The 16,495-nt window shown below is 44.6% G+C and overlaps 2 protein-coding genes across 2 annotated transcripts in view; both read left to right on the forward strand.

The window, feature by feature from the left end:
• The window catches only part of TBPL2 (TATA-box binding protein like 2), a 34,588-nt gene extending 29,224 nt beyond the window's left edge, over positions 1-5,364 (forward strand). Inside the window, exon 7 of the mRNA XM_039469231.2 lies at positions 5,288-5,364. Coding sequence (XP_039325165.2) covers positions 5,288-5,364 — 77 coding nt within the window. The remainder of the gene's footprint in view (positions 1-5,287) is intronic.
• A 3,682-nt stretch (positions 5,365-9,046) lies between these two features.
• Positions 9,047-16,495, forward strand: part of ATG14 (autophagy related 14) — a 45,566-nt gene continuing 38,117 nt past the window's right edge. The window contains exon 1 of the mRNA XM_010341066.2: positions 9,047-9,299. Within this exon, the coding sequence (XP_010339368.1) occupies positions 9,079-9,299 (221 nt within the window). The 5' untranslated portion in view covers positions 9,047-9,078. The remainder of the gene's footprint in view (positions 9,300-16,495) is intronic.

Genomic DNA, 16,495 nt, shown 5'->3' on the forward strand with positions numbered 1-16,495 from the left:
GTGCCACCATGCCCAGCTAGTTTGTATTTTTTAGCAGAGACGAGGTCTTTCTTTCTTCCTTTCTGTTTTTTTGAGACGGAGTTTCGCTCTTGTTACCCAGGCTGGAGTGCAATGGCGCGATCTCGGCTCACCCCAACCTCCGCCTCCTGGGTTCAGGCAATTCTCCTGCCTCAGCCTCCTGAGTAGCTGGGATTACAGGCATGTGCCACCATGCCCAGCTAGTTTTTTGTATTTTTAGTAGAGACGGGGTTTCACCATGTTGACCAGGATGGTCTCGATCTCTTGACCTCGTGATCCACCCTCCTCAGCCTCCCAAAATGCTGGGATTACAGGCTTGAGCCACCGCCCCCGGCTGAGACAAGGTCTTTCTATGTTGATCAGGCTAGTCTGGAACTCCTGACCTCAGGTAGTCTGCCCACCTTGGCCTCCCAACGTGCTAGGATTACAGGTGTGAGCCACGGTGCCTGGCCTCCCTTAAATTTTTGATGACAGTATTTTAGTAAGTAAATTGACCACATCCTCTCATTTTAACACCTGGTTACAAATACTGGCATGTTGATTTGTTGACTTTTGCTGTAAAGGAAGGAACAGTGGATACATGAGCTGTGTTCCCACAGCAGCTACTGTTTGGTTCAGGTAACATATGTTTCTTGTGCCATGGAATGAAGAAATCGTACTAGATAATTTCCTATTATGGTTCACTGTCTGCTAACAAGATTGTTACAGTCAAATGTAGCTAGAAGCTCAAAAAGTGCTTAAAACCAGAGGCAGAAGTTCTTGCTTCCTCATCAACTCACTGTTTGTTTTTTTTTGTTTGTTTTGTTTTGTTTTTTTGAGTCGGAGTTTCGCTCTTGTTACCCAGGCTGGAGTGCAATGGCGCGATCTCGGCTCACCGCAACCTCCGCCTCCTGGGTTCAAGCAATTCTCCTGAGTAGCTGGGACTACAGGCACGCGCCACCATACCCAGCTAATTTTTCGTATTTTTAGTAGAGACGGGGTTTCACCATGTTGACCAGGATGGTCTCGATCTCTTGACCTTGTGATCCACCCGCCTCGGCCTCCCAAAGTGCTGGGATTACAGGCTTGAGCCACCGCGCCCGGCCTCACTGTTTGTTTTTAAAGAGATTGGTTTTTGTAGAAATGAAAATTTTGGTGCTAGAACTACAAATCTGCTGAAACTTGTGGCTATTCCTACCCCAAAGGTACGGTTTCTCTTATCTGTGTCAGTTACTCATTCTCCTTCCCACATCAAGTCTTTGAAGATGGAAATCTACAGATAGTAAAATTCAGGCTTGAGCCACCTCGCCTGGCCTCTTTTTTTATTTTTATAGAGACAGGGTCTCCCTGTGTTACCCAGGCTGGTCTCAAACTCCTAGGCTCAAGGGATCCTCCCACCTTGGCCTCCCAAAGTGCTGGAATTACAGGTGTGAGCCACCATACCTGCCCCTACTTCTTAAAATTAAGCTTGTAAGGACTTCATCCCTGATTATTTAATCTTGGAGGTGAATGCACATAATAAATTTAACCATTTTAAAGTGAACAGTTCAGGGGCATTTAGTAGCTGGTTGTGTATTGTGAATACAGCACCAGCTCTACCTAGTTCTAAAATATTTCCATTGCTCCAAAATAAAATCTGGTATCATTAAACCGTTCCCCACTGTTGCCCTCACCCCACTGCTCCTGGCAAATGCTAATCTGCATTCTGTCTCCATGGATTTAACTCTTCTGTTATACACAGAATCTTATAAACATGTGACTTTTTGTGTCTGGCTTCTTTCACTTAGATGAGCCTAAAAAACATGCTACGTTGTAGCATGTGTACTTTATTTCTTTTTATGGCCGAATAATTTTTTTTTTTGTGTGTGTGTGTGTATATATATATATATATATATATAATATAAAATATAAAATATATTATTACTCATAACCAATTATTAAAATTGGTTACAGTGGTCACAGTAGTTACAGGTTGGTAACAGTGGCCATTTGAGAGTTTCACAAAGCAAGAACATGTGGTTATCTTTAACTTATTATCTATGTACAGCTGGTGAAACGTGGGCCTTACAAGGAGCCTACAAGTATGGCTATGTCATCGTGCTACAAAGGAGTTGTACGTCCTTGAGCACAATGTTTATGGTAACAGAGCCTAGGTCACCCTGCACCAGAACATGAGGCATGGAGAGGACTTCCTCCTTGAGGCCTCCTGCGGCCTTCCACAGTTTGTTGTTCCCTGTTTATATGTTACTCATAACCAATTAATGTAGGTCATTACTCATAACCAATTATTAAAATATAAAATATAAAATATGAAAATATAAAATATATAAAAATATATATAAAAATATATATAAAAAAATATATATATATATATTTTTTTTTTTGAAAAAGACTCTTCCAGGCTGGAGTACAATGGTGTGATCTCTGCCTACTGCAACCTCCACCTCCCAGGTTCAGGCAGTTCTCCTGCTTCAGCCTGCCAAATAGCTGGGATTACAGGTGCTCACCACCACACCTGGCTAATTTTTTTTTTTTTGGTATTTTAGTAGAGACAGGGTTTCACCATGCTGGACAGGCTGGTCTTGAACACCTGACCTCAGGTGATGCCTGCCTGGGCGTCCCAAAGTGGTGGGAATACAGCCCCAGCCTACACTATTATTTATTTATTCATTTTGAGACAGAGTTTCACTCTTGTTGCCCAGGCTGGAGTGCAATGGCCTGATACCGGCTCACCACAACTTCCACCCCCAGCGTTCAAGCGATTCTTCTGCCTCAGACTCCCAAGTAGCTGGGACTACAGGCACTTACCACCATGTCTGGCTAATTTTTTGTATTTTTAGTAGAACTGGGCTTTCATCATGTTGGCAAGACTGGTCTTGAACTCCAGACCTCAGGTGCTCTGCCTGCCTTGGCTGCGAAAGGCTGGGATTACAGGCGAACTACTGTGCCTGGCTACAGTATAAATTTTTATCCATCCATCCATTGATGGGCATTTAAGCTGTTTCCACCTTTTGGCAATTGTGAATAGTGTTGCAATAAAAGTGCATATTGTTTTGAGTACCTGTTTTCAGTTGGGGGAGTATTTACCAAGGTGTGAAATTGTTGGGTCATGTAGTAATTCTTTAACTTAAAGAAACACCAAACTATTTTCCACAGCTGAATCATTTTATGTTCCTAAGAGCAATGTACTTTATAGTTGTTTCTTTTGTGCTTTCGTTGTTGTTGTTGTTGCTGTTGTTTGAGACATAGTTTTGTTCTTGTTGTCTAGGCTGGAGCACAATGGTGCAATCTTGGCTCACTGCAACCTCCACCTCCCGGGTTCAAGCAATTATGCCTCAACCTCCCAAGTAGCTGGGACTACAGGCATGTGTCACCATGCCCAGCTAATTTTTTTTTTGTATTTTTAGAAGAGATGGGTTTCACTTTGTCAGCCAGGAAGGTCGTGATCTCCTGATCTCATAATCCACCTGCCTCAGCCTCCCAAAGTGCTGGGATTACAGGTGTGAGCCACCACGCCCAGATACTTCACAGTTCTTAAGAATCTTTATCAGTTAAAACTGTTTTCCATTCCAAAACTCTTCATGCTAACAGTTGTTACAGTCTTTTCATTATCCTCCTTTCTTTCTTCTTGCCTCCAGCCCACAAAATAACAGATTAGCTGATTAGTATCTGCAGGGAGCCAGCCCTACATCACCCGTGGGTACCCTGAGTTCGGTGGTGACAAAGAAATGAGAAACAGAGTAAGAGAGACAGTGCAACCAGAAGGCCATCACTTTATTACTCTGGAGGAGGCAGTGAAGGCCCTGTGCTCTGATCATCCACACTATTTATTGATTACAATCACTTTGATCTATAGCGTAGGGGTGGAGTGATGGTGGAGTGAATCAGTGAGCCAGAACCGGTTTATCATTCTAAAGGTTGGTAACAGTGGCCATTTGAGAGTTTCACAAAGCAGGAACATGTGGTTATCTTTAACTTACTATCTATGTACAGCTGGTGAAACGTGGGCCTTACAAGGAGCCTACAAGTATGGCTATGTCATAGTGCTACAAAGGAGTTGTATGCCCTTGAGCACAATGTTTATGGTAACAGAGCCTAGGTCACCCTGCACCAGAACATGAGGCATGGGAGGACTTCCTCCTTAGAGGCCTCCTGCGGCCTTCCACAGTTTGTTGTTCCCTGTTTATATGTTACTCATAACCAATTAATGTAGGTACTCTGTAAGTCCTTTCTCCTTGGCTGCTTTTCTCAATAGTATCCTGATTAGCTGAAGCTCCATAGAAACATAAGTAGTACCAGTCTATGATCCTTAGCAAAATGTGCCTGCATCATTTGTAAGGTGGAGGTAGTGGTGGTGGTAGGTTGTTGGTGGTGAGAGATGAGTAGGGACTGACTAATAATTTTTCAAGGGTGGAGACTGCGTCTGATTCATGTTTTTATCCCTGTGATTCCTAGAGCAGCCATGATTTACGATTTTTTTTTTTTTTTTTTTTTTTTTTTTGAGACGGAGTTTCGCTCTTGTTACCCAGGCTGGAGTGCAATGGCACGATCTCGGCTCACCGCAACTTCTGCCTCCTGGGCTCAGGCAATTCTCCTGCCTCAGCCTCCTGAGTAGCTGGGATTACAGGCACGTGCCACCATGCCCAGCTAATTTTTGGTACTTTTTTTTTTTAGTAGAGACAGGGTTTCACTATGTTGACCGGGATGGTCTCGATCTCTCGACCTCGTGATCCACCCGCCTCGGCCTCCCAAAGTGCTGGGATTACAGGCTTGAGCCACCACGCCCGGCGATTTACGATTTCTTGAAACCTAAGACTTTAGGAGTCACAGTAGTACAATTTTCCCCTCTAATAATCCCTTCCCAATTCTAGCTTCTTTGTCTTAATCTGTTAGTCAATATTAGGGAATCGAGATGTAACTAGAGATGAGGTGGATCAAAGGAAGTCCGTTTTGCTGGTAGCTAAGTGCCCACAGGTGCTGATGAAATTACTTTGAGGTCATATTTGTGGCACATGTAGAGATGACATTCCACATTTCACACTGATTACTGTATGAGCAAAGATGACACCCACAGAGAAGTTCTAGAAAACTCTGCTCTAAGGTTTGTGTCTTGTAGAAATATGGCTGTAGTTGCCAAATTATTTACCAGGAATAAATGCCATTTCTCATACAGCTAAAGAGACGTCATCATATTAAAAGTAATTGGAGATGATACAATGAAATTTTAGTGTTTAAGTAAATTTTCGTATTTTTTATACTAAAAATAATATAAACCTGGATTTCTTTACAGGTGCCAAAGAACGTTCTGAGATCTGTGAAGCATTTGAAAACATCTATCCTATTCTAAAAAGTTTTAAAAAAGCCTGAGTATATCATTTGACCTCTCACATTATTCTGGTTTCAATATGTGTGTATGCCCAGCACAGAAACAGCTGGATTCTTCTACCTTTGACTGTAGATGTTCCAAGTATATTACTTATTTAATTGTAGATGTTCCAAATCCATTACTTATTCCATTACTTTGTAAGTAACCTGTCTAAGAATTGAAGAAAACTTACTCAAAATGACTCTTCTGTGTTATTTTGAAAATTGAACAAAAACATTTCAAAATTTGAGAGATTTAGGGTCTCACTAGAATGATACTGTAGCATCATTAAGACTCAAGGTATTTCCTTTTGGCCAGAAGGGCCGCCATCCAGTAATTTGCCAAAATGACGAACACAAAGGGAAAGAGGAAAGGCATCTAATACATGTTCTCTAGGCCTTTTAGAAAATATGGAGTTGTTCCTTTGGCCACATACACGCAAATGTACGAGAAAGGTGATACTGTAGACATTAAGGGAATGGGTGCTTTTCTTTTTTTCTTTTTTTTTTTTTTTTTGTGAGATGGAGTTTCGCTCTTGTTACCCAGGCTGGAGTGCAATGGCACAATCTCGGCTCACCGCATCCTCCGCCTCCTGGGTTCAGGCAGTTCTCCTGCCTCAGCCTCCTGAGTAGCTGGGATTACAGGCACGAGCCACCATGCCCAGCTAATTTTTTGTATTTTTAGTAGAGATGGGGTTTCACCATGTTGACCAGGATGGTCTCGATCTCTTGACCTCGTGATCCACCCGCCTCAGCCTCCCGAAGTGCTAGGATTACAGGTTTGAGCCACCGCGCCCGGCGGGAATGGGTGCTTTTCAAAAAGCGGTGCCCCACAAATGTTACCACAGCAAAGCTGGAAGACTACAGTGTTACCCAGCATGCTGCTGGCATTAAATGGTCAGAAAAAGAAGTCAAAGGGTGAGGTGTGTGAGTTAAGTTGAAGCACCAGCTGCTCCACCCAGAGAAGCACACTATGTGAGAACCAATGGAGAGGAGCCTGGGCTACTGGAACCTATTCCCTGTGAGTTCATGGCAAAATAAGTGTCAAAAGAAGAAAACAATTCTGAACTGTACAAATGTTTGTCATCTTTGAGAAGTGTGGTGCCACCTCCCCTAAAACACAGAAATATTTAAACTACATTTTTTTATCCAAAAAACCTCAGTGCTCTGCTGCTAATACATTAATATGGGTTCTCTGAAAATGTATAGCAACATGTAGGAATTTCAAATAACTGCCTAAGTTAGGTACTAGCTGTGATATCTAGCAGGATAGGAATTAATGTGTATATTTTTTGCCTTCTAAAATATTGAACAGTCGATCCTGGTCATCTGTTGTGATTATGCCTAATCAGCAGTATTAAGCACTGTGAAGGATCCTGTGTGAATACAAATGAAACTTAAGTCTGAGACCTTAAAGAATAATCCTAGGCCAGGCGTGGTGGCTCATGCCTATAATCCCAGCACTTTGGGAGGCCCAGGCGGGCGGATTACCTGAGAGGTCAGGAGTTCGAGACCAGCCTGACCAACATGGAGAAACCCCATCTCTACTAAAAATACAAAATTAGCTGGGAATGGTGGTGCACACCTGTAATCCCAGCTACTCGGGGAGACTGAGGCAGGGGAATCACTTGAACTGGGGAGGTGGAGGTTGCGATGAGCCAAGATCGAGCCATTGCACTCCAGCCTGGGAAACAGGAGTGAAACTCTGTCTCAAGAAAAAATAATCCTTTTGTTTGAAATGATCAGAGAATGGTCACTTAAAGATCTTAAACTTTGAGGAACCATTCAAGTTTAGTATAAACTCTATTCTAAAATAACAGTTTTTGCTTTTGTTTGCTGTTGTAATCCTATGTGACTGTATTTTAAAAGACTGGGTAAGATTAAGAAGACCAGGAGCAAAGGGCTCAGATTCAAGACCTAATTGGCTTTAGAATCACCAGCATTTGATGGTGATGTGGAGATTAACAGGGAGGGTCCGGCTAATGCGAATCATGGTTTTGGAGGTAAGTCATCAGTGATTATGTCTTTCACCAAGGTAAGAAAACAGGTTTGTGGGGAGGTAGAGGTCAGTTTCCAACAATTTTTGAGTTTGTGGTGTCCTGGAATGTCACTTGATACCTAGTTAGCAGTTCTGAATCTTTAGGTATGGAAGTTGAGAAAGAAATCTAGGCTAGAGAGAGAAGTCAGGGCAGTTTATCAGTGGATAGCCTAGTAAAATCCTTGAGAATCACTGGTTTGTTTATTTACTTAAAGATGGAGTCTCGCTTTGTGCCCAGGCTGGAGTGCAGTGGCGTGATCTCGCCTCACTGCAACCTCCGACTTCCGGTTTTAGGCGATTCTCCTGCCTCAGCCTCCCGAGTAGCTGGGGACTATAGGTGTGCACCACCACACCCAGCTAACTTTTGCATTTTTAGTAGAGACGGGTTTCACCATGTTGGCCAGGATGGTCTTGGTCTCTTGACCTCGTGATCCAACCACCTCGGCTTCCCAAAGTGCTGGGATTACAGGCGTGAGCCACCGCAACTGGCCCTCACTGGTCTATTTAATCTGACCCGTAAATCCACTTCTTTTCTTTATAGTTTAGAGGCATATTCAAATACTAATTACTCTTATATGATTCTCTCAACACACCACCTGAAATATCCCCTATCCGCCAAAAGAAACTTGAAGGGGGCTGGGCGCGGTGGCTCACACCTGTAATCCCAGCACTTTGGGAAGCTGAGGCAGGCGGATCACCTGAGATCAGGAGTTCGAGAACAGCCTGGCCAACATTGCAAAACTCTGTATCTACTAAAAAATACAAAAATTAGCCAGGCGTGGTGGCACGTGCCTCTAATCCCAGCTACTCGGGAGGCTGAGGCAGGAGAATCGCTTGAACCTGGGAGGTGGAGGTTGCAGTGAGCCCAGATCGCGCCATTGCACTCCAGCCTGGGTGACAAAGCGAGACTCTGTGTCAAAAACAAAACAAAACAAAAACTTGAAGGGAAGTCCTATCCATCTACCTAGTTCAATTGCTCTCAGAGTATGGCCCAGGGCAGGGAAGGTACGTTAGCCAGATTAACTTTTCATAAGAATGCAATTCTGATTTTGCAAGTTCATTTTGGGTTTTCACTATTACTGGTAAAGTATAATACTATTAACCATATTTATTAATCCTCGCTGCATTAGGTACTATAATCCTATCCATTTAACCTGAGGAAACAGGAGCAGAGATTAAGGAACTTGCTCCAAGTCACAGCTATTAAGCATGCGAGTGAGCCTAAATTCAACCTACTTCCAAGACCCTGCCCTTTCACCCTACTATGTTTGCTGTAGTTTTATCCAGATTTAAAAGCATCCACAGCAAGTTAAGTTCCCCTATTCCGCTCCCATTCTGTTTTCCCAGGCTCCTTAGCTTAGAGTATGGTTATTAGAATTTTCTGCACAAGTTTCAGGCTTTAATTCGTAGTTGTAGCCTGAGCCAGCAGATGATGGCATTTTGTTTGGCCGACTCGCCCCGCTAATATAATTCTCCCTGCTTCAGGACCTGTCGCCTGGCAGCAGACTGGAAAAACAACACCGCCCATGACAGGCGCCTGGGGCGGCAGAGGGGTCCGGGGGGCGTGGCCTGAGGCTCTCCGGGATCCCCGACCGCCTACCCCAGGCCCCTCCTCCTGGCCCAGAATGCACCCGGTTGAAAACAAAATCCCACGTGACTGGCTCTGCTCTCAGGCCATCATGGCGTCTCCCAGTGGGAAGGGAGCCCGGGCGCCGGAGGCTCCTGGCTGCGGGCCCCGGCCGCTCGCCCGGGACCTGGTGGATTCCGTGGACGACGCAGAGGGGCTGTACGTGGCTGTAGAGCGCTGTCCGCTGTGCAATACTACCCGCCGGCGGCTGACCTGCGCCAAATGCGTTCAGAGCGGCGATTTCGTCTACTTCGACGGCCGCGACCGGGAGAGGTACGGCGGCCGCCACGGCCCTATTGTTTCTTCTGCTGTGTTTCTTCCAGCCAGGCGGCCGAAGGCTGGAACTTGGGGCTCCCCTTCCGGGCACCAAATCCTAGTGAGAGGAGGAAAAGAGAAGGAGTGTAGCTAGCTGCTCTGCACCGGCGCTTTGCTACTGGGGTACAGCGTAGGGGCCTGATGAGGAAGGCCGCTGTTTCCCCATCACCCACCCAACAGAAGTTTGACCCCCCCCCCCCGCCGTGCTCTTGGTCACTGGGGAAAAAAGGATTAAGGGGTGACTCTCTGGAGAAGTTTTTCCCTGTTGCTGAGATTGAGTTGGATTCCCAGCTCTTTGCTGTATGTACTTCCATTCAAAAGCTTGGCTTTCTGTTTTCCAAAGCACATATATACTCATTCTCTAGAGGAGAGAGTAAAAGAGAATCAAATAACTGCTTTAGCGGGATTTGGGCCTGGTAGTCTCTCACAGATGGAGTTTGTTATCAGATTTGCGTACTCTAATTTGCGAATTACGGCTTGCTGTTAATTCCCCTTTCCCTTCCCTGCTTCTAAAGATTATTTTGAATTCATAGGAATTTGGGGACGTGTTTTGGCCTTGTTTTACAATTCAGACTGGGAGCTGTATGCCCTTAGTTAAGGGAATTACATTAGGAACATGTTTTGGTGTCATTTCGAAATCTGAATAAAGAGCTACAAGTTCTTGCTTAAGAAAATTGAAAGCCGGGCGTGGTGGCTCAAGCCTGTAATCCCAGCACTTTGGGAGGCCGAGGCGGGTGGATCACGAGGTCAAGAGATCGAGACCATCCTGGTCAACATGGTGAAACCCCGTCTCTACTAAAGATACAAAAAATTAGCTGGGCATGGTGGCACGTGCCTGTAATCCCAGCTACTCGGGAGGCTGAGGCAGGAGAATTGCCTGAACCCAGGAGGCGGAGGTTGCGGTGAGCCGAGATGGCGCCATTGCACTCCAGCCTGGGTAACAAGAGCGAAACTCCGTCTCAAAAAAAAAAAAAAAAAAAAGAAAGTAAAATTATTTTGGCCGGGCGCGGTGGCTCAAGCCTGTAATCCCAGCACTTTGGGAGGCCGAGGCGGGTGGATCACGAGGTCGAGAGATCGAGACCATCCTGGTCAACATGGTGAAACCCCGTCTCTACTAAAAATACAAAAAATTAGCTGGGCATGGTGGCTCATGCCTGTAATCCCAGCTACTCAGGAGGCTGAGGCAAGAGAATTGCCTGAACCCAGGAGGCGGAGGTTGTGGTGAGCCGAGATCGCACCATTGCACTCCAGCCTGGGTAACAAGAGCGAAACTCTGTCTCAAAAAAAAAAAAAAAAAAAGAAAATTGAAAAATTAGTGTGATTAGCTGTAGGTTCTCCCACTCTCAGCTTCTGTTTTAACAACTTAGTGTCAATGATAGTAAGACAGCTAACATTCTGAGCACAAAAGTTCAGGTATTAATTCATTTAACACAACCCAATAACTTATCCGTAACTTACTGCTGAGGAAGTTCCACAGTAAGTGATTTGCCCTAGGCCACAAAGATAAGTGTAGGAACAAGAATTAAAATCCAGACAGCTTGGACCTATGTGCCCACACTTAACCACTAGACCTTACCCTCTATTTGGGAATGTTTTTAGTTCTTAGTATTTCTGTGATCGTGGATGGAGTTTTTCTTTCTCTTTTGAGGAGATTTGAATGACAGAATCTTTTTTTTTTTTTTTTTTTTTTGAGACGGAGTTTCGCTCTTGTTACCCAGGCTGGAGTGCAATGGCGCGATCTCGGCTCACCGCAACCTCCGCCTCCTGGGTTCAGGCAATTCTCCTGCCTCAGCCTCCTGAGTAGCTGGGATTACAGGCACGTGCCACCATGCCCAGCTAATTTTTTGTATTTTTAGTAGAGACAGAGTTTCACCATGTTGACCAGGATGGTCTTGATCTCTCGACCTCGTGATCCACCCTCCTCGGCCTCCCAAAGTGCTGGGATTAGAGGCTTGAGTCACCACGCCCGGCCATGACAGAATCTTTTAGTTTGTTGCTCTTTTTTTTTTTTTTTTTTTTTTTTTGAGACGGAGTTTCGCTCTTGTTACCCAGGCTGGAGTGCAATGGCGCGATCTCGGCTCACCGCAACCTCCGCCTCCCGGGCTCAGGCAATTCTCCTGCCTCAGCCTCCTAAGTAGCTGGGATTACAGGCACGCGCCACCACGCCCATCTAGTTTTTTGTATTTTTAGTAGAGATAGGGTTTCACCATGTTGACCAGGATGGTCTCGATCTCTTGACCTCGTGATCCACCCGCCTCGGCCTCCCAAAGTGCTGGGATTACAGGCTTGAGCCACCGCGCCCGGCCTAGTTTGTTGCTCTTATTGGTCCTCTTAATGATTTTAGAAACTGCTTATGTAGTGATAGCTTTAAAAATTAAACCGGTTGTAAGAGTACTAGGTATGAGATGGAAATGTCAAACTGATGGAGTTAATTGGGTATTTATTTCTGGACCTTCTTCTCTCCCTACAGGTTTTCTTAGATCTATTCACATAATTTAAATACTATCTATATGCTTAAGACTGCCAGACTGGGCTGGGAACGGTGGTTCACTCCTGTTATCCCAGCACTTTGGGAGGCAAGAGGTGGGCGGATCACGAGGTCAGGAAATCGAGACCATTGAGGCTAACACGGCGAAATCCCTTCTCTACCAAAATTTTAAAAATTAGCCGGGCTTGATGGCACGTGATCTGTAGTCCCAGCTACTCAGGAGGCTGAGGAAGGAGAATCGCTTGAACCCGGGAGGTGGAGATTGCAGTGAGCTGAGATCGTGCCACTGCACTCCAGCCTAGGTGACAAAGTGAGACTCCATGTAAAAAAAAAAAAAAAAGACTGCCACACTTGTATTTCTAACCTAAACTTCTCTGAAGTCCAGAAAACAGCTGCCTTTTCAACATCAGTATTTAATTTTGTAATAGGTATCTCCATTTTAATATGGCAAACTGAACTCCTTATTTTTCCTCATAAATCTGTTTTCCCATGCTCATCCCAACCCAGTTAGTGTCAATCTTGTTATTCCTTGGGTTCAGGTTGAAAAACCTTTCCGTTCTCCTTATCTCCTCTCTTAAGCCACTCTTTCAGTCCCATCAACAAATGCCATCAACTCTTCAGAACTTATCTTAAATCTGTTTCACCATCAACTGGTCTTATCTACCAGAGACACAAAGTTATTGCCTCTGATGTCTCTGCCTCCATCCTTGCTCCCCTTTTAATGTAATTTCTGTATTGCAGCTACCCCTGTTATGCTACCCCTGCATTTCTCTGTTTACATCATCCAGTGGTTTTCGTTTTACCCAAAGTAAAAGCTGGAGTCCTTAACCAAAGTTCTATATTGTCTGTTCCTCCTCTGAGTTAATCACCTGTTTTCTACCTTACCTGCTCTGGTGTGCCACTGTGGCCTCCTTGTCTGTCCTCAAACATACCAAGAACACTCCTTCCTGAGGGCCTTTGTAATGGTATTCAGACAGCCAGGAACTCTTTTTCTCTCAGAAATCTTCAGGGCTGCCTCCTTTTTTTTTTTTTTTTTTAGGTGCTGCTCATACATTAGAGAGACTCTTTCTGATCCTACTATTAAAATGCTAACCTCTTGGCCAGGTGCAGTGGCTCACGCCTATAATCCCAGCACTTTGGGAGGAGGGTGGATCACCTGGGGTCAGGGGTTTGAAACCAGCCTGATCAACATGGAGAAACCCCATCTCTACTAAAAATACAAAAAATTAGCCAGCTGTGGTGGTGGATGCCTGTAATCCCAGCTGTGCAGGAGGCTGAGGCAGGAGAATCTCTTGAACCCAGGGGCAGAGGTGGAGGTTGAGGTGAGCCGAGTTCCTGCCCTTGCATTCCAGCCTGGGCAACAAGAGCAAAACTCGAAATGAAATGAAATATGAAATGAAATAATGAAAAGAAATGAAATGCCAACCTCTTCCCTATTTAACCAGCTGTATTATCTTTGCCATAGCACTTATCACCATCTGATGGTTGTGAATGTTAATTTGTCTAACTGCTCCCTGCCCCAGTGTTGGAAACTCTACGAGGGCAAGTGTTTTTCTCTTTTGTACACTGTTGTATTCTTACACAGTAGAAGCTAAGTAAAGATTTATGGGATGACTCAACTGACTCTACCCCTTTTTCCCCAAACACAGTCTGTTTCTAGACCATTTCAGTATTATCCATTATGATCCATTTGTTACTAAAGCCAGAAACATGGGAGTTATCCTAGACTTTTCCTTTTCTCTTACTCTCTACATTCAGATAATCAGCAAGTCTGATTCACTTTGATGTCAGAATATATCTTGAATCTATCCACTTTTAGTTCAGACCACCATCATTTTTCTCCTTACTACTTAGTGATCTCCCATCTTTTACTGAAACAGCTCTTCCCTACCTTGCCTCTAGTCTCCAAAACAGCAGACGTAATAGAAATGTAAATGAAACAATGTCATGGTTTTGCTTAAACCTTTCATTGGCTCCTATTACATTTAAAATAAAATCCGAGGTCCTTACTATGCATATGACGCCCCATGTGATTTGGTGACTGTTTACCTCTCTAACTTAGACTGTAAGGTTGAATTAAAAATGTGGGCTTTGGAGTCAGGCACAGTGGCTCAGGCTTGTAATCCCAGCACTGTGGGAGGCTGAGGTGGGCAGATCACCTGAGGTGGGGAGTTTGAGACAAGCCTGACCAACGTGGAGAAAACCCGTCTCTACTAAAAATACAAAATTAGCCAGGCGTAGTGGCGCATGCCTGTAATTCCAGCTACTTGGGAGGCTGAGGCAGGAGAATTGGTTGAACCAGGGAGGCGGAGGTTGCTGTGAGCCGAGATCGTGCCATTGCATTCCAGCCTGGGCAACAAGAGGGAAACTGTCTGAAAAAAAAAAATGTGAGCTTTGGACTCATGCTCCCTTGAATTGAGTCCAAGCTCTACCCCTTGCTATGTGATTTTATTTTATTTTTTTTTGACAGGGTCTTGCTGTGTCACCCTGTCACCCAGGCTGGAGTGCAGTGGCACAGCCATAGGTTGCTGCAGCCTCAAATTCCTGGACTCAATCAATCCTCCCATCTCAGCCTCTTGAGTAGCTGAGACTACAGGCATGTACCACCACACCTGGCTAATTTTTAAATTTTTTGTTGAGTCAAGGTCTCCCTAGGTTTTCTAGGCTGGTCTTGAACTTGTAGGTTCAACGATTCTCCTGTCTCAGCCTCCCAAAGTGTTAGGGTTACAGATATGAGCTACCGTGCCTGGCTGCTATATAAGTTTGAGCAATTTTTTAGTTGTGGGGGAGAGGACAGAGTCTCACTCTGTCACCCAGGCAGGAATGCAGTGGCAAGATCACGGCTCACTGCAGCTTTGACCTCCCTGGGCTCAAGCAACTCTCCTGTCTCAGCTTCCCTGGTATCTGGGACTACAGGCACGTGTCAATATGCCTAACTAGTTTTTTTTTTTTTTTTTTTTTGTAGAGACAGGATGTTCCCATGTTGCCCAGGCCAGTCTTGGACTTTTGAGCTTGAGCCACTCGCCAGCCTCGGCCTCCCCATGTGCTGGGATTATAGGCATGAGCCACTGCGCCTGGCCCTGAGCAGGTTTTTTAACCTGATTTTTATTTCATTTTGAAAATGGCAGAGTATCTAACTTCATAGGTTTCTAGTAGTGATTACAAAAGAGCACCCATTTAAAGTTTTTAGCGTGATTCCTACAGTGTATTAAGCACTCAGGTAAGTTCATCCTTGTGCTCCCTCTTTTTCACTGCTCCCCACTTAGAGGCCTTCTCTCAAATCCTCAATCACATGAAACTTCCACCACTGGGGCTTTTTCCTTGCCGTTCTTTCTGGCTGGAACACTTTTCCTCCTGATTGATACCTTGTCTTTCATCATTCAACTTAAATGTCACTTCTTTGCTGAGGCCTTCCTGACCTCCCTCACTAAGATTGGTTCCCACTTCAATCTTTTCCCCCATTCATTGTTATTTTTTATTATTTTTAAAGACGGGGTTTCACAATGTTAGTCAGACTGTTCTTGAACTCCTGACCTCAGGTGAACTGCCCGCCTTGGCTTCCAAAGTGCTTGGATTATAGGTGTGAGCCACCACACCCAGCCTCCCCCATTCATTATTTGCTGTCACAACACTCTGTTTCTTTCATGGTACCACACATGATGTGTAACATCATTTATTTGAGGAAGATAGCCACATCCAGAATGTAGTTCCGTGAAGACATGAATTCTGGTTTTGTTCTTTCAGATCACCAGCCCAGCAGCAGCAAGTAGCAGAACTTAGACCTGTCGTTGAAGGAATGGCAAAAGCAATACAACTTTTAAAATTCAATATAGGGGTTGGGCGCAGTGGATCACTCCTGTAATCCCACCACTTTGGGAGATCGAGGCAGGCGGATCACTTGAGGTCAGGAGTGTGAGACTATCCTGGCCAACATGACGAAACCCCATCTCTACCAAAGATAGACAGATTAGCTGGTTGTGGTGGTGTCGGCCTGTAATCCCAGCTACTGTGGCACTAGAGTCGCTTGAACCTGGGAGGCAGAGGCTGCAGTGACGCAAGATTGCTCCACTGTACTCCAGCCTGGGCGACAGAGCAAGACTGCATCTCAAAAACAAACAAATAAAAAGAACTAAAAAATTACTGGCTAAATGTGAGCTTGGATTTTCAGAAGAGAAATATGTTATAGTGTATTTCTTCTCCTAACCAAGCAGAAAAATACAAAGCAAATACCAGAACCATTTTGGTATTTAGAATAAGAAAGAAATTTTCAGGTTCAAGGATAACAGGACCGTCACAGTGGTCTGCTTAGGTCAGGTTCACCTAACTCTCCATCCTGCTTTTCTCTGAGCTGTTTGAAGAAGAGTGGTTTGTTAGTTTTCCTTTGTTTCCAGAATAGTGCCCAATGTCTAGTAGGGTGAAAAATCTCTTGAGACCCAGGACTGTTACTCTAATAGCCAAGTATTTTTTAATGAGCGCTCATTGGGCACTGTTACATGCGCAAAATTTTCTGGCATTACAGAGTAGAAAGACAGGTCTTTGCCCTCATAGATGTTCAGTGTCAGTAGGCCTTGAATTGTGTGGGCCACAGGCTGATTGTGAGATATTCTTTTTTTTTTTTTTTTTTTTTTGAGACGGAGTTTCGCTCTTGTTACCCAGGCTGGAGTGC

The sequence above is a fragment of the Saimiri boliviensis genome, chromosome 2 (genome assembly GCF_048565385.1).
Source record: "Saimiri boliviensis isolate mSaiBol1 chromosome 2, mSaiBol1.pri, whole genome shotgun sequence".
NCBI classification, from domain to species: Eukaryota; Metazoa; Chordata; class Mammalia; order Primates; family Cebidae; genus Saimiri; species Saimiri boliviensis.